The sequence below is a fragment of the Choloepus didactylus genome, chromosome 21 (genome assembly GCF_015220235.1).
Source record: "Choloepus didactylus isolate mChoDid1 chromosome 21, mChoDid1.pri, whole genome shotgun sequence".
NCBI lineage: Eukaryota > Metazoa > Chordata > Mammalia > Pilosa > Megalonychidae > Choloepus > Choloepus didactylus.
The window spans coordinates 31,433,211-31,455,832 of record NC_051327.1 but is presented as its reverse complement, the minus strand read 5'-3'; the positions used below and the strand labels follow the sequence as shown (position 1 = coordinate 31,455,832).

At 44.1% G+C, this 22,622-nt stretch overlaps 2 protein-coding genes across 8 annotated transcripts in view; one reads left to right on the top strand and one right to left on the bottom strand.

Moving 5' to 3' along the window:
- The window catches only part of UBN1 (ubinuclein 1), a 32,302-nt gene extending 26,029 nt beyond the window's left edge, over positions 1-6,273 (bottom strand). For 2 of the 3 annotated variants that reach the window (XM_037815321.1, XM_037815322.1), the window contains exons 1-2: positions 5,454-6,273; positions 1,774-2,061 (exon numbers count right to left, since the gene is read on the bottom strand). In XM_037815321.1, coding sequence (XP_037671249.1) covers positions 1,774-2,022 — 249 coding nt within the window. In that variant the 5' untranslated portion in view covers positions 2,023-2,061; positions 5,454-6,273. Of the gene's footprint in view, positions 1-1,773; positions 2,062-5,453 lie in introns of those variants that run through there. The other variant, XM_037815323.1, reaches the window with a different exon arrangement.
- Positions 6,274-6,398: 125 nt separating this feature from the next.
- GLYR1 (glyoxylate reductase 1 homolog) overlaps positions 6,399-22,622 on the top strand; it is a 34,367-nt gene continuing 18,143 nt past the window's right edge. For 4 of the 5 annotated variants that reach the window (XM_037814215.1, XM_037814214.1, XM_037814213.1 and 1 more), the window contains exons 1-5: positions 6,422-6,478; positions 7,507-7,543; positions 8,519-8,598; positions 17,211-17,349; positions 17,848-18,090. In XM_037814215.1, coding sequence (XP_037670143.1) covers positions 6,441-6,478; positions 7,507-7,543; positions 8,519-8,598; positions 17,211-17,349; positions 17,848-18,090 — 537 coding nt within the window. In that variant the 5' untranslated portion in view covers positions 6,422-6,440. Of the gene's footprint in view, positions 6,479-7,506; positions 7,544-8,518; positions 8,599-17,210; positions 17,350-17,847; positions 18,091-22,622 lie in introns of all 5 variants that reach the window. The other variant, XM_037814211.1, reaches the window with a different exon arrangement.

The window sequence follows — 22,622 nt, the reverse complement described above, 5'->3', positions numbered from 1 at the left end:
CAAAATGCCACAGATGAGGAACTCTACTTACTCCCGCAGAGGCAGCATGGTGTGTGATATACAGTAGGTGCTTAAAGTGCTCTTCACCTAACTTCTGCTCATAGTGCATCATTCCATTTACATGAAACACAAAAACGTGTAAAATGGTTCTCAAGCTGCTGGCAATCAGGGCAGGATCACCCTGGAGGGTAGGGGCAGTGCCCTGGAAGACCACAAGGAAGGTTTCTGGTATCCTAGTAAATGTTTTGTTTCTTGATCCACGTGCAGGTGAAATGGGTGTGTTGTTTGTGAAAACCCAAAAGCTGTGCATTTATCACATGCATACTTGCGTTATGTACCTTATTCAGTAAAACATAATTTTGAAAATGTTAATGAATTGCCAAAATATTAATAGTTGAATTGGGGTGATGGGTACGTGGGAGCTTATTACACTATTCTTTCTACTTCTGTGCATGTTTGAAAATGTCCATACGAAAAAGCAAAACAAATCTTTCAGGAAAATAAAACATAAAAACTTAAAAACCACTTAGGAAATCAAATTGATTAAAAAACAAACCAACCAACCCTGAAGGCTACAACCCAATTCTGTCAAATAAAAATGGAAACCAAAATTTTTAAAAGCCAAAAATAGGTTTCTGCTCATCCAGGTAAAAAGAAACCATCCAGAATGCTGCTGTGTTTAGGAGACATGAACAGTCTGTCTTTTCTTGTCGGTCCTTGGAAAAGAAGAGTGTCCAGCATGGAATTCCTTCACTGGACCAGCCAGGAACTGGTCTGGCATGAAAAATTCATTGTTTGTGGCCCTCTCTCTCTGGCTAAGCCAACTTGAAAGGTGAAATCACTGCCCTCCCCCCTACGTGGGATCAGACACCCAGGGAAGTGAATCTCCCTGGCAATGTGGAATATGACTCCCGGGGAGGAATGTAGACCCGGCATCGTGGGATGGAGAACATCTTCTTGACCAAAAGGGGGATGTGAAAGGAAATGAAATAAGCTTCAGTGGCAGAGAGATTCCAAAACGAGCCGAGAGATCACTCTGGTGGGCACTCTTACGCACACTTTAGACAACCTTTTTTAGGTTCTAAAGAATTGGGGTAGCTGGTGGTGGATACCTGAAACTATTAAACTACAACCCAGAACCCATGAATCTCGAAGACAGTTGTATAAAAATGTAGCTTATGAGGGGTGACAATGGGATTGGGAAAGCCATAAGGACCACACTCCCCTTTGTCTAGTTTATGGATGGATGTGTAGAAAAGTAGGGGAAGGAAACAAACAGACAAAGGTACCCAGTGTTCTTTTTTACTTCAATTGCTCTTTTTCACTCTAATTATTATTCTTGTTATTTTTGTGTGTGTGCTAATGAAGGTGTCAGGGATTGATTTAGGTGATGAATGTACAACTATGTAATGGTACTGTAAACAATCGAAAGTACAATTTGTTTTGTATGACTGCGTGGTATGTGAATATATCTCAATAAAATGATGATTAAAAAAAAAAAATTCATTGTTCCTTTTATTTATAATAGTTAGCCAAAATTCAAATTTGTTTTGGATGGGCCATACCTATTTCACGAATATAAATCACGAGAATAGTTCTGGAAAGAATTCTATCCCTTCATGCCCAGAGGAAAACCCAGCAAACCCCATTCTCTGAGATGGGAAACATGGCTCCGGAGCAGGCAGAGACCCTCCAGTCTCGCTTCCACCCCGAGGGAGTCACATGTGCACGCAGTGACGCTCACCCTTCAGATCCAGGGATGCTAGGGCCTACCTTGTCTCCAGGCTGCAGGCCTCTCACTTTCCCTCGTAGATTTTTCACCAACTCTGGGTAGAAGAACTCTGGGCAGCGCTTGTGATCTGGTTCAAAGAGGGTGAGTGCGATTCGAACAGCTGCAGCCGCCGGCTCCGAGTCCTGGTGCTGCTCTGCTCCCCCAGCCTCCTCCTTCCGGGATTTCTTCAAAAATGCCGGATTCAGAGAACCTGGGAGAGAGGTGAACTGGACTCTGTGGGGCTCCGACATGGCTACCGACAAGTCTTGGTGGTTGTCACTGCATGGCTTCTGTTAACATTGGAAAGAAGGGCTGGGTCAGACAAGATGAAAAAACAATTACACAGATTTAAGTTTAAAAGAATTTCATTATGGGGAAGAATCCCTTGTTCAATTTGTTTTAATTGTCATTTGTTGCTTTTTGCTGCCTAATACTCTTTTTAAATATGTATTTTCAGATATATATACCACCCCAAATCTTATTCAGAGATAATCGGTGTTTCGCATAATACCTTCCAGTCTTTTTCTACACATATATAGTTGATCCTTGACATTAAAGAACCCATACTCACAAATCCTAAAGAATTCTCAAAATTGCAAATACTACTACAAAATATTACTTTCCATTTAATTTGCCCACACTTTTTTTTCCTCCCTGGCTGAGAATAACCACTGTGTTAAGAGCTCTTTGTTTTCATCACCAGCAGAGTTTACTTTGATTTGGGGCCAGTGCTCACAATGAAAAAGTTTTCATCACATCATGAAAGTTCCTGCCCATCCTGGAATAAGTAAAGAATCAACATCTCCAGTGAGGTATGGCTAGGCTCATTTTCCTAGCAAAGCACTGGCTCTTGAGCACTAGCCTCCCACCACCCAAATGTGGGCCTCAGCAAAGGGACAAATTATCACATGCCAGAGAACCTCAAAATTGTGTGGAAATGTTCAACACAGATTTGGAATCCCAGAATCCCAAGGGTTTAGAGAATATAAACATGCAAATGCAGACTACATAAATTTTTTTGGACCACATGAATAATTTTGTGTCCTATTTTTTCAACCTTACATTCTAATGTGAACTTTCTACCATAACAAATAAAGATATTCACTGCAGCCTTGTTTGTATAGGGAAAATGATGGAAACCATCCACATGTACAGCAATAAGAGAATGATTGAATAAATTGTGGATTTTTAATTGATTTTTAAGGGTCCTTGATATTTTACAGATATATCCCTTTGCCTGTCATCTCTCTCACAAGTACTTTTACTGTTACATTTTACTTAGAATGAGGTAGGATGAAAAATGTTAACTTTTTATGACATCAAAATTAGGCTCTTTTCCCTCATGACTTCTGTTTCTTTCTTGCCTAGAATGTCCTTTTCCAACCAGATCCCACCTAAGAATTTATCTACGTGGTCTTTTGTAGGCAGATTTTTCACATTTAACTCTAACCCAAGGGGAATATATACTCTGCTATCAGGTTGTGGAGTGAGGCTCTAACTTGATTTTTCCCAGCATCAATCAGTAAATAATCCCTCTTTTCCTGCCAATTTGGCATATATCATCTAGTAAGGTCTTAGGTTTCTTAAGTTCTATTTCTGAAATCTATCCTGAAGTAACTAAAGATTCTTTGACTAGTACCATACTGTTTTGAAAGGTTATATGCTATATTTCAAATCTTGAGTTGAAAGCTCCTCTTTATCATTCTTTTAAAAATACTGCTACTGCTCCAGCCTACTTATTATTTCAGATCAACTCTGGAAACACTTTGTTGAGCTCCCCCAAGAGTTTAATGTGTTTTGGCTGTAACTGAATCATAAATGAGAGTTTAGTCAGGAAAACTATAGATTTCAAATATTTATATATACCATATAAAGCCATGTATATCCGATACTCATTTCTCCATTATGACCATAAAACCCCGGACATACTGATGCACTAGGTTGTGAAACTACACCCCAGCTGAGCATGATAGAGCAGGCAAATCCTCACTCTAAGAAGAGAATCAGCAAGTTCATCAGTGGGTTGTAGGAAGGTCATCCTGGAAGTGGCAACCAGGCAGGTCCCAGTGGCCCTGCCCAGCCAGAAATTTAAAAAAGTAACCTTATCTTGGTCCAAGTTTTAGACACTGTAACTTCAACCCATCTAAAAGGTAAAACTGCTCTTTTTAGTTGAAGCCTGAGAAGTCAAAAGTACAGAAACAGAATCAGATAAAGCAAATCAATGCTGTAGTGTCTTAACACTTATGGGTTAGATTTTGCATGAAGTTCTGTAATCATCAGAATGTGCTGTTGCTTTTCATTAAGTCATTTGAAACATTTAAGTTATTAGACATTAAAGAATGTCATTAGACTTACATTTTAATTTGAGATGCTTAAGAAAATATAATTAAGTGTGAAAGTGTTTGCACTTTCTTTTAAAAAGAACCTGATTTACATTTACATGTTTATTAAACACAACAATTACTTAAGTCCTTGGAAACATTTTACTATTTAGGTTTCTAAGTTCACTTGTTTAGATGTTTGAAATATTTACAAGAATCAAGCACCTAAAATTTTAAATGCAGCTTAATATGTTAAAAAAACTTTAACTGTCTGTAAAAAATTATTTAGGGAAATTTGATCTGTTAAACTGGTGTCTTAATTGAACTTCTATCAAAGATTAAGTGTTTTTATACAAAATATCTTGTATTTGTAAATAAAACAAAATGAGTAAAATTTAAAGACTTGAGAAAAGCTAATTTTTAAAATAATCTTTAATGAGTTGAGCATTATTCTAAGTAAAAGCTCAGTATTCTACCCATAAAAACACCCCTCTTAGAAAACCTCAACTGTGACAATTTTTTTCAAAACTGGCAATCCTATCACCCCTGAAAATGAGTATTTTGTCCTCCCGTTCCTGAAAACTTGTATTTTATTATTTTTGTTTCATGTCTTATTGCATTGGCTAGAAATTCCAGGACAACATAAGATACAATAGTCTTTGCCATGATCATGATTTTAAGGGCAATGGCTCTAGATCCAGTATGACATTGATTTAAAAGGCATCCCTTTTATCAAATTATTAAAATATCCTTCAATTCCTCAGAATATATGTGTTTTTAAGTTAGGAATGTGTGTTGAATTTTATCAAACTGTTTCCTGGAATCTTAAGTATGCTTTAAATAACCAGTTTGCCTTTCAAAACAAAACAAAACCGTAAATGACAGTTCCTGAAACTAATTCCCGGTACCTCAGAGAAACTGGTCTTCTAAGAAAAAAACCGGTGTGAGGCCAACCTAGGACGCCAAAATAAAAACCCACTTCCAAAGTCTGGGCACCACAAAACGCAGACGGGAAACGCGCGTGGACCCGCCACCTTTTCCAGGAAGTCGGTAACTCAAGAAAACTCCGGTCCTAAGTCAAGAGTTGGAATCGCTCCTCGGGGTCTGTAACTAAGATGAGGATTTTTCGGAAAATTCTACTTTTCTCTACCGGCTCTCCTGGGGTTGGGGCAGGCACTGTGCCGAACTGCCACCCAGCGTCTCCATTTAACGGCTGACTGGGAACGCATCGCTTTACTGGTACTGCACTACGCTTGGCATTTGACTCCCTTCTGGCACAACGGCCGGACCATAACTTCTTCCCAAGTGTCAAACTACAACCAGGCTTCCGTGAGCGCCCCGGTCCTTTCACAGACACGCACCTTTGTCCCCGGCGCCGGCTACAGCCCCGCGGGCCACGCGCGTCCCCCTGCGGCTGTCCTCATGCCGGCCCGGGCCCCCGGGCTGCGGCGCGGCTAGCGACCGGCTCCCGAGCCATGGCTCCCGGCGGGCGGCCGGCCGGCGCCGCGGCCCATGGCCGGGCCCACGCGCGCCGCCGGCGAAGGCGAGAGCGCAGAAGTGCCGCCTCGGAGTCCGCGAAGCAACTCCGGGGACGGCGGGGCAGGCTGCCGGCGGGCGCCCTGGAGGAACCCGCTGCGCCGGACCCGCGCCCCGGACCGCTCGCTGCCCGAAAGCCGGCCGCGAGGGCGCGCCAGAGAAGCCAGGCGGCGGCGGGACGGACCCCCTCGCCCGTCGACGAGCGCGGCCCCCGGTCCCCGGCGCCGAGACGAAGGGCGACCGGGGCCTCCTGGGCTGCGGCCAAGCGGAGCCCGCCGCTCGCGGGACCCCCGGCTCCGGCGGCGCCGGCTTCCGGGCCGCACCGCGGTCCGTCAGGGGAGCTCCGGGCGCAGCGACGGAGCCGGCCGGCGCCTCAGGCTCGGGAATGGCCCCGCGGCCCGCGCGCGACTAACGGCCGAAACGGAAGCGCCGGAGGGGGAGGGCGCCGGTGTCCAGGGCCCCGGGGAGCGGGGCGGGCCTCAAGGCCGGCTCCCTCGCACGCTTGGCCGGCCGCACCGTCGTCGCCACCGCCGCCTCAGACCGCGGGTGTTTCGTTGTCACGAGCCGGAGCGGTGAGGAGAAGGCAGGGAAAGAGCCGGGAGTCTCCGGGATCCGGCTCGCGGAGACCGCGGCGACCGAGTCACGTGCCGCTCCGCCGGCTAATGAGAGACGGCGGGCGCGGTGACGTCAGAGCAGCGGCGTGGCCGATGACAGTCGGCCCCAATCACGTGGTCAGGCCCACTCCAATGGGCGGTGTCGGGGCGAACTAAGGTTCCCGGCGGCCTGTGCGGCGGTGGTGGTTGGGTGGTAAGATGGCGGCTGTGAGTCTGCGGCTCGGCGACTTGGTATGGTGAGTCCGGGCAGCCGGGGGCAAGCGAGGTACCGTGGTGCTTCCCTCTGGGTGCGGGGTTCACGGTCAGCCCCGGAGCTGCCTTTCTCTGCGCTTTAGGCTGCGGAGAGAGAGGAAGACGAGGTGCCGGCGCCGGGAGTGACGCCGGGCGGAAGGGGCAGCCCGGCCCCGGGGGACTGAGGCCGGGGTTGGCCGCGGCGGGCCGGGCTCTGAGCCCCGAAGCTGCCAGAGGGAGGGGTGCGCTTCGGTCTCAGACGTAGGCGGCCACGGTGAAGGAAGCCTTCGGCGCCACGCGGCCGCCGGGTTCCCGGGGTCTTGCTGGGGCTCCCCGGAAAGCAGGACAGCTGGGGAGCCCGTGGGACCAGCTTGCTGGGGCAGGCCCGTCAAAACCCGTGTTGCGATGGAACCGACTTGTGCGGGCGGCTCGACCCGGGGTGTCGAAACCGGACTACTGGCTCTGCTCCCTTAAGAAACAGAGGGGTACTTCTCGTTTAAAAGCGAAGGCTCGACAGTGAACGGCGCCTTCTTGGGTATCTCTGGTGGGCTGCTTCTGTGTCCCAGCCAACTGCCCAAACTAAGACTGACTGTCGCCGCCTGCCTCGAGCTGCGTAGTTGTTTGTGGACCCACCGGAAGGCTTCCATTAGCATTTGTCAAAGCCGGATTGGTCTCGTGGTGAATTAAACCAGATTTTGGAAGGGGAAGTCTGTGTTTACGGAAGATACTGCCCTCCATCCGCGTGACTAGGAACTCTACAAGTCTCTCGGTTTTGTTGTTCTGTCTCTTGTCATCCGAAGAATGCACCTAGCTCTTCTTGTATATATTTATATAATTTTGTATTTATTTCTGAGGGTTTGGGGCCATCTTGGGCCCAATGTGGGAGTCAAATTAAGAACACCAGTTTGCCAGCTTTTCTTTTGGCGCTTGAGAGTGCTAACGGAGATGTAGGAAAAGAAATTGCAGGTTGAGTGGGCTGAAGGAGATGGACTGGCTTCCCAAGGCGAGTACTGACTCTTTGTGTTTTCTCTAGGGGAAAACTCGGCAGGTATCCTCCTTGGCCAGGAAAGGTGAGTGTCTTTTGCTACTAAAGGAAGATGTCTGAAGTTGGGTTGGAGGATGTAGGGAATGTAAAATCCATTCTTCTCAATTTTTAGCATTAATTTGAGTAAACCTGGGACCATTTAAATAACATTTGTTCAGAATTTTTTTTCTGAGGTATAAGTTTATTTAGAAAAGGTGATATAAACCAGGTCATTTAATCTGTAGCACTTATTTGTTGAATCAGAGCTGATTTGTGGTAAGGTCGTCTTTTTTTTTTTTAACTCTAGAAACCAATTCTGCTTTGCATTTACCTTTATATTTAAATTTAACCAAAAATGAGAAGAAATTTTTTTGCCAGGAAGATAGAAATCTAAATGTAGGTTAATTAAATTGTCAAAGTATTTTTGTGTCAACTAAGTTTAAGTCTTCTTTCCATTTTACTATATGTGCTTGCTTCCATGCATCTTTGCAAAAGTTGACGTTCTGGATTCTGCACAAGGCGATCCATTATAGCTTTCCAAATGTTCTGTTTTTATATTTTTGTTAGCAGGCCAGTAAATATCTTTATAGTGTCTCTTTGAAATGTGGTATTTTCAGTGCCTCTTACCCTTTTTTTTCCCTTCACCTGTCTCATGAAGTTTACTTGCACAAGAAGTATGTTTAAGAAAATCTTCAGCATTACTTTATTGATGAGACAGGATCACTTTGGGGAGGAAATGATGCGGATTTTAGTTTGAGCTGTTTTTAAAATGGGGCCATTGCAGTAAAAGGGATACGATGTCTGCTGAATATGGTGCCACATGTTAGGTATAGGACACCTCCAGAATATTTACACGTTTCAGTAGAAAAGTGCCAGATTTGGATATGTACTAGTCCCTGGGTTCTTTTTTTAAAGTACTTATTCCTCGTTCTTTATTTTTTCTTACCAGTTTAGAGCTGTGGAAAATTACTGTTTGGTAGACTGTATTGCCATCAAACCTCTTCTCCTTTTTATCGTCCAGATTGTTAATCCACCCAAGGACTTGAAGAAACCACGCGGAAAGAAATGCTTCTTTGTGAAGTTTTTTGGAACAGAAGATCAGTGAGTAATCTTCACCAAAAGTTTCGCTTTACCTTTGTTTGGATGTTACCATGGGCCTGAGCTGCTCTGAGAATATTCTAGGGACTCTGGTTCAGTCTTATCTATAGTTTTTTAAGAATAGCTTATCGTTAGGGCTTTATACCTAAAGGTGCTATTCTTACCTCCCAGAAATTGTCATGGGCAACTGTCCTAGGGCTGAGGACTATTTCAATCAGGTAAGAACCTTCTAAATAAAATAGTCACATTCAGTTAGCTTGTCACATCTCACTTTACCTAACTCCATAGGTATTTCCTTTTATAAGAGCCATCTTTCATTCTTTTTTAATGGCTGCATATCATTGTGGTTCATGCATTAGATATATAGTCAAAACCAGAATTTTGTTTATTATCTGTTTTGTAAAACTAGGTGATTTACCTGAACAGTGTAACAGTAAAGCTTTTTAACCAGCTATGTCCTAGAGTTGAGGAAACTAGGGCCATTAATTTGAGATTGAGAATCTTTGACCTACCTCTCCAGGGCCTTATAAGAAGCCACAGTGAGGGGAAGAGTGTGTATTTTGTGAGCTTCCTGTAATTTGTTTAGCTTTCTCATCACTACATCAAGGTTAGTAACTGGGTCTAGTAAATGGTTTGATCTGTAAGTAGTTGTGCTTCTTTTTATGTTTCTTAGAGAAAAATGTGGCTTTGGGTTTGGAAAATGTCTGTAATTTTTCTAACCTAATATTCTGGGTCATTAAAATATACATTCCTAGAAATCAATATACATTTGAAAATCACCTGTAAATGGTGTTCTTCATACATTCAGGAGTTTCTATGTCAGAGTATCTTTCTGATTTAGTATTTGTGTGTTGGCATAACATGGCGCCCTTAACCACACAGATATACCGATATACCCAGTACCCGATTCTCTAACACAAACCAACTTGGGTTTTGTGGTGGGAATACTTCAAGGGAGCCGCTGGCCAGAGACCCTCTAGGAGAGAGAATGTTTTTGTATGCCATGAATTCCATAAGAAAGACAATCCTAATGCATAAAACAAGGGTTTATTGTTCATCCATACACTGTATGTTGCTTGATTCTAAAAGGAGTTCCCAGGAAAGCAAACTTTGTGGTCCCCACCATCCAGGAGCTCAGTTAGGTAGAAAAGGCATAAACATTCAGGTGGGGTTATGTGCAGAATGAGTGGCAGAGGTAATTACTGAAGGGTTCTAGAAGAGGTAGAGGAGACCAGTGAGGTCAAAGAAGGCTTGATGGAAGAGATGGGATTTGAATCCAGCTCTGGAGGTTGGATCAAGTTTAGATGGGCAGGAATGAGAAGAGCATTCCAGGCAATGGGGATGAACAATGCTGGGCTGCGTGAAGCCTTCCTGAGCAGGGAGTGGCTCCCCACTTAGAGTGAAGAACTTGTGCTTGGGAATAGCAGAGACAGTATGGGTGGCCCAAACTCAGTTAGCTAAGCAAAGAATTATACAAGTCCAAAACAGAAAGGGAGATTCACAGAAAGTGGGAACTTGATCAGATTATAGGGGGCCTAAAAGCCATTATTTTCTTAATGATCTGAAGAAAAAGCACAAAGGCCAGAAGAATAAACTGTGGCCCCTGTGTTAACAAAATGCTAGAGATGGGTCACAGAAAATTGGAGTTGAGTGAATTTCAGCTCTCACCCAGCAAACAGGTGAAGCCAACATTAATAGTGAGCTCACCGAACGTGAACATAACCTTGAGGTGTTGGGGGGTGGGGACGGTGCAGTGATGTGATTTCTACTGACAGAAGTTCTCTGGGCCTTCATAAGCAGGTGGATACAGGGCAACTACTAGATATGCCTTTAAGCCTTTTACACTCCCTCATTATTGGGATTATATGTAATAGTGCCTTATTGTAGGTGAATTTGAATTTGTTTACAAGTTTAGCACTACAAATATAAAAAAGTTCTTTCATGACCCACTATAAATGCACGACATTTGTACATAAAATTAATAAAATTACCTATTGCAAGATACGGACTTTATTTAACAGTAATACCTTAATCTTCTATCAGTAGTAACATGTGTACCACACCAATAGTAGGGGTCGATAATAGGGGGGATAAGGGATATGGTATTTTGGGTTTTCCTTTTGTGTGTGTGTCAATCTGTTATTTTCTCTTTGAAGCAATGTAGGTACATACCACTTTTGTTTATCCATTCTTCTGTTGATGGACACTTGGAGTGTTTCCATCTTTTGGCAATTGTGAATAAGGCTGCTATGAACATTGGTCTACAAATGTCTGTTCGTATCCCTGTTTCCAGGTCTTCTGGGTATATACGGAGTAGTGGAATTGCTGGGTTGTAGGGCAACTCAGTATTTACTTTTCTGAGGAACTGCCAAACTGCACAGTGGCTGTACCATTTTATATTCCAACTAGCAGTGGATAGGAGTTCCTATTTCTCCACATCCTCTCCAACATTTGTATTTTCCTTTTTGTTTAATAGCAGCCATTCTTATAGGTGTGAGATGATACCTCATTGTGGTTTTGATTTGCATTTCCTTAATAACTAATGAAGATGAACATCTTTTCATGTGCTTTTTAGCCATTTGTATTTCCTCTTTGGAAAAATGTCTATTCGTATCTTTTGCCCATTTTGTAATTGGATGGTTTGTCCTTTTATTGCTGAATTGTAGGGTTTCTTTATGTATACTGGATATCAAACCCTTTTGAGATACATGGTTACTAAATATTCTCTCACATTGAGTTGGCTGCCTCTTCACCTTTTTGACAGTCCTTTGAAATACAGAAGTGTTCAGTCTTGAGGAGATCCCATTTATCTATTTTTGTTCTCATTGCTTGTGCTTTGGATGTAAGATCTAAGAAGCTGCCTCCTCTCAATAGGTCTTGAAGATGTTTCCCTGTATTTTCTTCTAGGAGTTTTATGGTACTGGCTCTTGTATTTAGGTCTTTTGTACACTTTGAGTTAATTTTTGGCTCTTATGTTGAGGTCTTTTATACACTTTGAGTTAATTTTTGTATAGGGTGTGAGGTAGGGGTCCTCTTTCGTTCCTTTGGATACAGATATCCAGTTCTTCCAACCCCATTTATTGAAGAGTCTAGAAAATAATTTTTTTATATCAAGAAGAACCTTTGTTAGGGGGAAGAGAAATTAAGCAAGGTAAAGTTTCAGTGGCTGAGAGATCTAGAATGGAGTTAAGAGGTCATTCTGGAGGTTATTCTTATGCATTATGTAGATGTCCCTTTTTAGTTTTTAGTGTACAAGAATGGCTGGAGGGAAATGCCTGAAACCGTTGAACTGCAATTCAGTATCTTTGATTCTTGAAAACGATCGTGTAACTGTATAGCTTATCCGGCGTGACTGAGTGGTTGTGAGGAACTTGTGGCTCACACTTTATCCAGTATATGAGCAAATTATTAGAAAATAGGGGGATAGGGAGTGAATGAATAATAGAGGGGGAAAAGGAGCATGAGATGCGTTGGGCGTTCTTTTTTACTTTTATTATTTTTATTCTTATTCTTATTTTTTGGAGTGATGAGAATGTTCAGGAGGTTGAGTGGTAGTGAGTACACAGCTGTATGATGATACTGTGAACAGTTGATTGTACACTTTGGATGATTGTGTGGTATATGAATATATCTCAATAAAATTGCATTTTTTTAAAAAAGAGCCTTTATTAAAGAGTAAAAAGGATGGCTGTTAAGACATGGTATATGATGATTTCAGTCTTTCAGAAAACTTTTCTCTCCCCATCTCTCCGTGTAACAGACTGTGATGGTGGTGACATCTCACTCTTGGGATCAGGCTTTCCCAGGGGTGGGGGGCTATGGTGGGTGGGGAGAATACTCAGCAAGATAGGTGGGTTCTGCTCTCAGAGCCCTAGTGGCCATGGCTGTATTTATGGAATACAGAAGGAAGAGTAACTTCAGTGTAACTTTGCCACCTCTACCACGTGACCACATTCAAAGATTAAGTCTCAGGTGCCCAGGGATCTGTCTGCCTTGAACAGACCTGATCAAGGGCAGTCACAATTGAAGTAGAAACTGAGCTCGGGGTTAAAAAGCTTCATCCATGGCTGTGGATGGCAGAATTGGGGGAGTGTTTATTAGTTTGCAGGTGCTGGGCAAACAAGGGCTAGATCCCAGATGACTGCCTGAGAACTCCCCTGACAGCCCTCTCAGGAAATGGATAACCTAGTTGGTCTGGTTCTCATTTTCTAACAGAGAAACCGATAGGGAGGAGATTTTAGGATTTAAGTGCTAAGAGGTACAGGATCCCAGCCCAGGGTACTTTTTACACCAAGCCATCTTCCAGAGAAGAGGTGGGAAAGTTCTGTCTGGGTGTGAGGTGTCTGGATCAGTACTGAAGGAACACTTCTAGAAAAATCTACCATAGTTCATAATTAGAAGCACAGCAGGTTGGAACCATGTGAGCATCCCTTTTTCTTCTCACCCATTTCCCCTACATCCAGCACCAGGTATAGCTGGAGAATTGAGCAAAGTGGATAGTGAGGGTCACTGTTCCAGATGTTTGTACAGAGGCAACAGTGTCCCTATGCCAGGGTTGGACAGTGGCTGTCGTGGTGAATTGAGTAGCTTCTCTCCTTCCAGCAGCAGCTCCTGTCCTAGTGCTTCCTTTCTTTCTGGTTGACGCTCCAGTAGCAGGTGTCATGGAATGGAATTTTAGAAACCGGCGCAAAAGGAAGTTGCAGGCAGTATTTGCATAGGCAGCACAGCTTGAAAGCCTCATCCATCTTGGGGAAATGTGTATCCTGTATCCTTGAAAAGGTTTCGAATTTTGGAAACAAAATCTTCTATATCTGTCTTATCTGCAAGTCTCTGTTGGTAGCTGTATGGTGATCATTCCTTGAAATTAACTGAGAAATTCCAAATTACTTTCTTTTTTATTTTTCTGGTGCCTTTATATCTGAGTAGCTTAGCTTAGATTTGGACCTATAATACCTCAGTAATTTCTCAGCCTTTTTCAGTGGTTTAAAAAAAAAAAAAAAGGCAGGCCTAGAAATTATTTACCAGGTTCTACTCACCAAATCCAGATGGAGAAGCAAACCCACGTCTCTGACCTGGGTCCTTGTCCTACCTTTGGACTTTGTGCTCTCCTGTCCTTGTCATCATCTTCTCCCTCCCTCCTGCTCTGCTAGCTTGAGGACTTCAGCCCAGGTCGTTGTTTCTGTGGAAGGTGAGAGGCACATGTGAGGGTATTTGAGATTGTTCACAGACTGACATCTTTAGTGTGTTATCTACATGGTATGATTTTAGCTTAAGGGAGAGCACATGAGAATTATGGAAGTTTCTGAAAATGTGGGGTTTTTAGTTCAATTTGTGTGACATGAGTACTCAGAGGGTTGCTTGGTGGAAGTTCTGTATTAGCTAGTGAAAAGAATTTGTGGCAAGTCTATCAGGGATTCAGGCAAGCGTGCTGCTTTGTGCGGCAGCGTTCCTGGTGGAGTAGTTACCCCCCTGGAGTGAACCCACAAACGAGGAGGTCATAGGGGAAAAACCCCCCCGGCAGTCAGAGCAGCCTGTGTTCTGCAGCAAAGGCCTTTATTGCTGATACGTCATATTTTTTTTTCAAGTAATACATGTTCCAAAGAACATATATCAAACTGTAAACAGTAAAACATTTCCACTCGTCCCCTTCCCTCAGTCACTCAGATCCCCACCCCACAGGCTGCCTCTTACACTAGTTTCTTGGGTGTCCCTTGGGAGGTGATGTTTGCATAATCAAGATATACACATTTCCTTTCCCCTCACTTTTACACAAATGGTAACAGACTACACACAGTGCTGAGGATCTGGCTTTCTCATTTAGCCAGATATCTCAAGGGACCTTCCATTTGGTTCTTTGTGTAGATCTCACAAAATCCCATTGTTATAATAGAGTACTGAGATTTGACTGGTCCCCCACTGATTACCAATTGCTTCTTTTCAGGCTCTCACTCCTACAAACAATGTGTAATTAACTTCCTTCTACATAAAAGCAAAGCGTCTTACTTTGGACACAACTTGCCTAAGCTCCATTTTTCTGACTTCCCAGCCCCACCTAAACCCAGCGTTAAAAGGTACAGCTCCAGCCAGTCATGGTGAAGGGGATGTGAGGAAATCACAAGCCACAGCTCTTATCAGAGAAAGAAACCAGTCAGTTAAAAAGCAAACAACAATCAAACAACGGCAGAGAAACCTGAACTCTTACATAGCAGAGGTTTTTAGGTACCTTTTAACAGAGGTGGGCTGTCCACCACCATACACCCCCGGCTGTGCCTGGAAGGCATCATTTACTCTGATTATTTGTTAAGCAACAGTTGTATGCCAGGCCAGCTGCTGTGCCTCATTGGGTTGCAGGGTGTTGCATTATTGAAGCTCAGGCTGACAAGCATACCCTTTAAGATAAAGACAGAGTTTTGCAATCAGCCTTTTAAAGAAAACATTTCTATTCAGGCTGCCAAAATGATTTCAGTTTCAAGAAGTGGTCGTCCTACGGCTCTGTTGGGCTGCTGTTTTATTTACTGTTTTTCTGATGTGACAAGATGCTTCTCTGACAACAGGTTGATTTCTTAAGTAGATTAACATTTCTTGCAGTTATCCCCTTGAGATCATATACGGTCAGTTTATTTAGCAAAGCATTTTAGTTTTTTCAGAGCTGCTTATACAGAGGAAAATTTCATTTTAGTACCTCCAGTTCCAGTCTTTAGGGGGAGTGGAATTTTGGCAGTACTGTTCCTTCTCCCAGGAATTAGTAATCCACTTAAAATGCTTAAACAAAATTGGCATCTATTTATTGGTGCTTCCTCTGCAGATGTCCTCACCTTTGCATTTACTCTGAATCACAGATTCCTGAGAGTTGAAGCAGGTGGGAGGCAGAGGTAGCAGTAGCTAGATGGAGTGGAAGTGAGATTTGTGATTCTTGGAGTCTTTTGAACCATCTCAACGGGCTCCACAAAATCACCCCGTTGATCTTATACTGGGACCTTGTGCTGTTCTGAGCTGCTGACTTGAAGCTCCAAGAAGGGTAAAGCCTGTCCTGAGGCTGTGTAACCTTCATCACTGATACTGGGAGTCATCTCCGAGCCACCAGTCAGTAGGACAGCTTAACTTGCCTTTTGAGGAGCACCTGGCTTTGCACCTGATGGCCTCTAGTCTGTCCTTTGGAAACAGTTAAAGGCAAGGAGAGGCAAGAGGGTCAGTTCAGTGATGTATTTGTCAGAAAATATGGGGTCAAAATTTAATTCCATTTTTTCTGTCCTGTGTGATTGGACCCATTGAATTTATCATGTTGAATTTCAAAAATGGTCATTAGAAAGATATCTGCTTAAGTCAATTGGTTGAAGCTCCATGCCAGTATGACCAAGGTCTGTGTCCCTTTTCATCATTTTGTTTTCTCTTTATTTTGTTTAGCCATAGATAGCATGCTTAGTCCTGGTTTGCAGGCTGATGGGTCCGGGGCTGTTGTGTTCACGCAGACCCATCATTACCACTTTTAGCAGACACTCAAAAGAACAGGAAGCTGTTTGTGGGTTGGTAGCATTATTTGTATGCACACAGGTTAGCACTTTTACTGTTGTTAGTGGATATTCCCTAGCTTTCTCAAAGGAAAGAGCCGTAAGTTAGTGTGATAGCCAGTTCCTTTATCTTTAACCTGACCCACTTTTTCTGAAGGTTATAGGATGAAACCTGTGAGTATTACAGGGTAAAGCATATATAAATTAACTGATACCTTGCCAAGGCTATAAAATTCTCTCCTTTTTATTTGGAGTCTGTAAGCCGACTGTCATTTAGGGAAACCCCAGAAAACCATCTGTGGCATATTGCATTGTCAGGTTACTGAGGTAGGCCAGATAGTTCAGAATTGAAAACTGGCTGCATTTTTCACCTTCATGTGTTAGACATTGATTGTAGAAATTAAAAATTAAGATATCAGAGGAGTATATTTGTCTACCTTGAATCTCAAGAAGAAGTTTAGTTTTAAAGGCCTCCTTTTGTGGCTGTTGTCCTCATTCCAAAGCATGTCACATGGTTTAGTAGCCACGGATGCAGTTGTTTTTGAACAAAATTTAGGCTCAGTGGCTGCATATACCTATAAGAGCAACATTTTCTAGACGGTGCGTTTTGTTAGCCCTGGAAGCGTTCCTTATCCTTGGCTGATTTGACAGATCATGAATCTGGTTCAAGTTGTTGGCAGGCAGCAAGCGTTTCACTGCATAATAACGCTGCCACAGGTAGCAACCACAGTAATGCTACCTACCAGGTGCCTGGATTCCCAGGGGTTCCGTGAGCGGCATCTGCTCTGTGAGGTGAGAAGTGGGGGGGTTTGATGTGGTTGCACATTGAAGGCTGCTGAATGAAAGCAGAAATAAACAAACAGCCCACAACCATGAAAGGTTTCATTTGTGTGTTTTGCTGTTGTACGGCTTGACTTGTTTCAGGAAAAAATATGTTTGGGCACAAAAGTTTGGGGTAGTTGATAGCATGTTTTGAAAAAAATGGCAGGCCTGTTTCAGAAGTTCTTAAAGTTAAATAAATATTGCATTCTGCTCAGGTGAGGCCTTTGCTAATCTTTGGTATATGCCGTGTGAATGATACCCTTTTCTGTATTTGTTTTCTGCTAGTGCCTGGATCAAAGTGGAACAGCTAAAACCATATCATGCCCATAAAGAGGAAATGATAAAAATTAACAAGGGTAAAAGATTCCAGCAAGCTGTGGATGCAGTAGAAGAGTTCCTAAGGAGAGCCAAAGGGAAAGACCAGGTGAGACACTGAGCAGTTTTCATTTTATGGCAATGCCAGACAGGTTATTTTTACATAGTAACTAAGAGGTTAAATGTCACCCAGTCCCAAGACTTCAACCTTATGAAATGCCAAGGGAGATCAGTGCTGCTTCCACTGTAAGGAACCCAACTCCATGCATGTGGCTCCCCTTTCTGGAAAAGATTGTTGCTCTTAGGAAAGTTGCTTGGACCCAGGAGAAGTATCTCTGCTTTGGAATAAGCAGAGCACAGACCATTTCTCCCTTTTATAGCTCAGACATTAGGAGTACAGCCTCCAGGTGTGCTGCCTGGGTTTAAATCCTGCTTCCTAGCTTTGGGACCTTGGGCAAGCGGCTTGATTTTGCTTTACCAAGTGCAGGCGACAGCAGCATCTGTCTCACAGGGTTGCTGTGAGACAGTGTCGTGCTGAGCTGTTACAGTGGTGCCTGGCATGTGTCAGTGGCGGCTGCTGTGGTTATCATTGTCATTAAACTTTCAGACGTCATCCCACAATTCTGCTGATGACAAGAGTCGGCGTAATTCCAGTGAGGAGAGAAGTCGGCCAAATTCAGGTGACGAGAAGCGCAGACTGGGCCTCTCTGAAGGGAAGGTGAAGAAGAACATGGGAGAAGGAAAGAAGAGGGTGTCTTCAGGCTCTTCAGAAAGAGGCTCCAAATCCCCTCTGAAAAGAGCCCAAGAGCAAAGTCCCCGGAAGCGGGGTCGGCCCCCAAAGGATGAGAAGGTTTGTTTTCCCTCTGCACTTCTGGGATTGGTGACTTCCTTCAGTGTAAGCTAGAGTTTAGCACTGCATTCTGCCTTGGCTCACTGAGTGGCTGAAGGAGCCTGTGCTAAAGGCTGCCCTTCAGAATCTTACGGACTAAGGTCGAGAGACGTGGCCTGGATGCCTGGGCATGAGCTAGGAACACAAGGCAGTAAACAATCACATGTTCAAGTCGATGGTTGAGACAGAAGAAGGGTAAGAGTGAGTACAAGGACTGACAAGGGACACCTAGCAAGAGAGAAGTGAAAGCATTCCAGAGACAGAGGCCATCGCCTGTGGGAGGCTTGATGTTGGAGTGGATGGTCTCAGTGCATGTGGAGGGCAGTGAGGAGACTGGCGAGGGAGAGGAGGTTGCAGCTGCGTTGTGGAGGGCCTTGGCAGTCTACTTAAGCAGCCTGGGTGTCATCACAGAGTCAGTGGGGACCTTTAAGGTTTTGAGCTGGGGGCTTTGTTGGCAGTATGATCCATACTGTGTTAGGAAGATGAAGCTACAGTCATTGAGGGCAAAGAAGAAAGACTCAAAGGCAATTAGAAGGCTACCCCAGGTGTCTATTCATAAGCTCTGCTAAAGTATGATTGCTAATATTAAAAGGAAATATGTGAGAGACACTTCAAAGGGAGAGTTTATAAGGTTTGGCAACTGGTTATATAAGGGATGAATGAGAAATTGGAATTGAAAATGATTTCAGGCTAACTTCATGCCTGGGAAATGGTGATACTTTTCTTAATAGCGGAGGAGTCAGGAAATAAAGCTGGCTTACAGGGAAAGAGGCAGTTCTATTCTGAATGTGATAAATTTGACGTGATGTCTAGACAGCCAAAGAGGCTGGGGATAATATCAAGAGTGGAAATACTGTTTGGGAACCAAATAGGTAGCGAAGGTAGTTGAATCCGTGAGACTGGATGAGATTTGTATCAGGAGAGAGTAAGGAGGGAGAAAAGCTAGGGTTAGAAGGTTGGAAGGAGTCGGAAGAGCCAGTAGTATTGACTATTGAATAAAGTAGAAACAATGTATCCTCATTTTCTTCCTGAAAAGATTTGGGTCAAGAGTCTTTGAAGCCAAGGGGGGAGAATTTTGGAATGAAGAGGGCAGGGAGTTGTCATTGTCAGGAATGCAGGGGAAGATCGTTGCAGTCTGGTAAAGGGGAGAAGCTGGAAGGCTGGTTGAGTGGTTGGGTGATGCGGCTGTGGATGAAATTCCAGACATCAGATCAAGGCTCACACGCTGACACCAATGGGGCAGGCAGGGAATGCCGTGAGGGCCCCCGACAGATGTGAGCAGCAGCAGGGCTCCAGCAGGGACTCCAGCATGGCATCCAGCCTCAGGGCTGACAGAGCAGGTGGTGGCCAGACAGGCAGACTTGGGAGGTTGTGCTCCCTCCGCAGAGTTCCAGCCAGCTGTTGCCAAATTGTCCGATTTTTCTCAAGAGAAGCTAGAAATACAGATTTTTATGTGAAATGTTCCTATTTTAAATGTTAGGAGCGAATTCAAATTTTATAAACACTTTATGGGTCCAGGAAACATTTCTGGGCTGGACTCAGCCTGTGGGCTGCCTGTTTATGACCTCTGGGTTAGCAAAACGCCTTTTCCCTGTGACAGGACCAGAGACTAAGGGCAGAGATGAGAGTGGAGCTTAGTGGTGGTGACAGCCCTGGGTGACCGTGAGTGCAGGGAAGCATCAGCCCAAAAGGAAGAAGATTCAGAAAAACTGCCAGTCGCAGTGCACAGAGAACTTTCCAGGGAGTGTGAGCTAATTTGGTCCACAACAAAAAAATTTATTGTGAATTTTTGGATTTATTTCTTGGGGATCCAAAAGGAATCTGGGCTGCCAGGTTTTACACTGTTTTCCAGCCTTATAATGTCTTGTGCCTTAAGCCCTTGATCTCACCGACTCCTTCTCTGCCTGCCCTGAGAAGAAAGTACTTCATTTTGGATAGAGGGGCGTATAAAAAAGTTAGGACTAAGGGCCCTGAATTTGAATCATGACTCCATGAGTTGCTGCGGCTCTGCAACCTTGGGCAACTACCTTTGCCTCAGTTTCCTCAACTGAACATAGGAAGTAACAATCATGCATACCTCATAGGTTCATTGGACTAAATGAGAAAGAGGCAAAGCACTTAGAAAAGTGCCTGGAACACACTAAGCGTTTGAGCAGCATGGGCTACATTTGTTACTTTATGAACGGCTGCCAGTTGTGCAGTGAGAGCCGGACAGTTCTAGAGCAACCGCAGAAACCACTGCTTCTGAGAGGGGGGCCTCTCAGAAGCCCCCAGTAAAAATCAGTTTGCCCTTGAATCTGACTTACTAATTTGGGGAATGGTAATATTTCTGCTTCATTTGCTCAGAGCCAGGTTTCAACCCAGGATCTCTACCTGCTTGACTCTCAAAAGTTCCTTTCTACACTGTCTTCATGTTGACCCAACCTATAGTGAAAGGATTCATCATCATGAGAGGAAGGAGGTGGCCAGTGGTCTTCCCCCAGGCACAGGACAGACAGAGCCCTTTCCATTCAGACTGTTGATCCTTAAGCACCTTCAGAGATGTAGGGAATTGTGCCTGGGCTTTGAAATTCTGGTGCGTCTTCCAGTCTGCTGTGTCCTGTGGTCTGAAGAGTGTGTTTTGCTCCAGTGATTGTCATTGGCTGGTCCTGCTCTTGGAGTCAGGAGTAGCATCAGCTGACAAACGGGCAGCCCCTGCTGGTGACCATTTTCGGGGCATGAGCTCCTCCCCTGTGAGGATTAACAGAAAAGGCCAACTTTGATCACAGAGGCGTCTGAGTTGGAGGCGTGAAGGCTGGGCAGCGTCTGGGCTTTTGTAGGAGAGCCGTGCAAAGCAGTGCACACCCTCCCTCTGTTCTCATCCCCTAGTCCTGAGCTAGGAACTGCAGCTCAGCACCAGCTGTCTTGACAAGTGCAGTTTCATCAGTCCAGTAACTGTCCTCAAATTCCACACTAGTGCAGACAGTGAGAGATCGAGAGGCAAGAACTTGAGTTACCACCGCACCTAGCTCCTGACTTTTTCAGAGTCGCTGGAGCCGTACTCTGTCCTACACAGCTGTGCAGCATTGCGCTAGCCTCATGTGGCCATTTATGTTAAAATTAATTTAAATGAAATACGATTAAAAGTTCAGTTCTTCGGTCACTCTAGCCACATTTCAGGGGCTTGAGGATAACACGTGACTATTGACTACTGTGTTGGACAGCGCAGAGAGAGAACTTTTCCATCATTGCAGAAAGTTCTTTTGGACAGCATTGTATTGGACCTCTTTTCTGTTTTACAAGGCCCCTTTCTTCAGGAAATTTTTGTGGAACAACTCTACCCTAGGCCAGGTGTCTAGAGATAAGGCAGTGTGAAAGGTGGACAAGGTCCAGCTCATGCTTGTTGCAATAAACGTTGGACACCACCTCTGAGCATGGCATTTTTGGCATTAGGGTACAGAGTAAAGACAATTGGCAAAGTTCTTGCTTCCATAGAACTTAATTATAACAACATAGACCCTAGAGCCAAATCCCTTGATTGGCTAATTCGCACTAATTCCTTGCTCTGTGACCTTGGGTGAGGCTACTTAAGCTCTCTATGTCTCAGTTTCCTCCTCTGTAACGTGGAGATGATAATGGATTTAGCTCATGAAGTCATGAGGATGAAATGAAAACATACTTATAAAGTGTTTATAATACTATCTGCACATAGTAAGCCCTGTGGAAGCATTTAATGTCATTATAATCATTATCATATTCTAATGGGAGAAGAAACAGTGAGGTCAGGTAAGGCCACTCGGACAAGGTAATATTTAAAGTGAGAGGGTGAGCCAAGTAGATAGCCTGCTATAAGAGTGTTCTCAGTGAAGGGAATGAAAAGGACAGAGGCACTGGGGCTCTTTGTGTAGATGCTTGGTGTGTTTGGGGAGCAAGGAGGAGGGCCAAGGGCATGCTGGTAAGCTGGAGACTGGTGAATCAGGAAGGGAATAGCACATGAGGTTGGAGATGAGTGTGGGGTGGGAGTGACCATGATAAAGCCTTCAGCTGTACTGTGTGAGACCAGAAGCCATGGAGGGTTTAGGCAGAGAATTGGCCTGATCCAGCTTTATTTTTTAAAAGATCACTTTTGTTGCTATGTAGAGACTAGAGTAGGTCATGGGCAGAAGCAGGTTGGTTTCCTTATTGAAGGGAAATCACAGCACATAAAATTAACTGTTTTATAGATACAATTCAGTAGTTCAGTAGCTTTAGTACATTCACATGGTTTTGTATCCATCACCCAAAAAGAAGACTCTGTGCCCATTAGCCTGAGCTTGGGTATGTGGCGGGCAGGTAAGAAGAAGCGGTTGGATGTGTTTCTAATTGTGAATCCATCATCATTTACTGATGGAGTTGATGAGAGAGGAGGGTGGGCTCGAGGATGACTCCAGAGATCTTGGCCTGCTGAAAGGGAGAGACCATTTTCTAAGACTGGGAAACTGCAGGGGGAATGGTTTGGGCAGAGGACATCACGA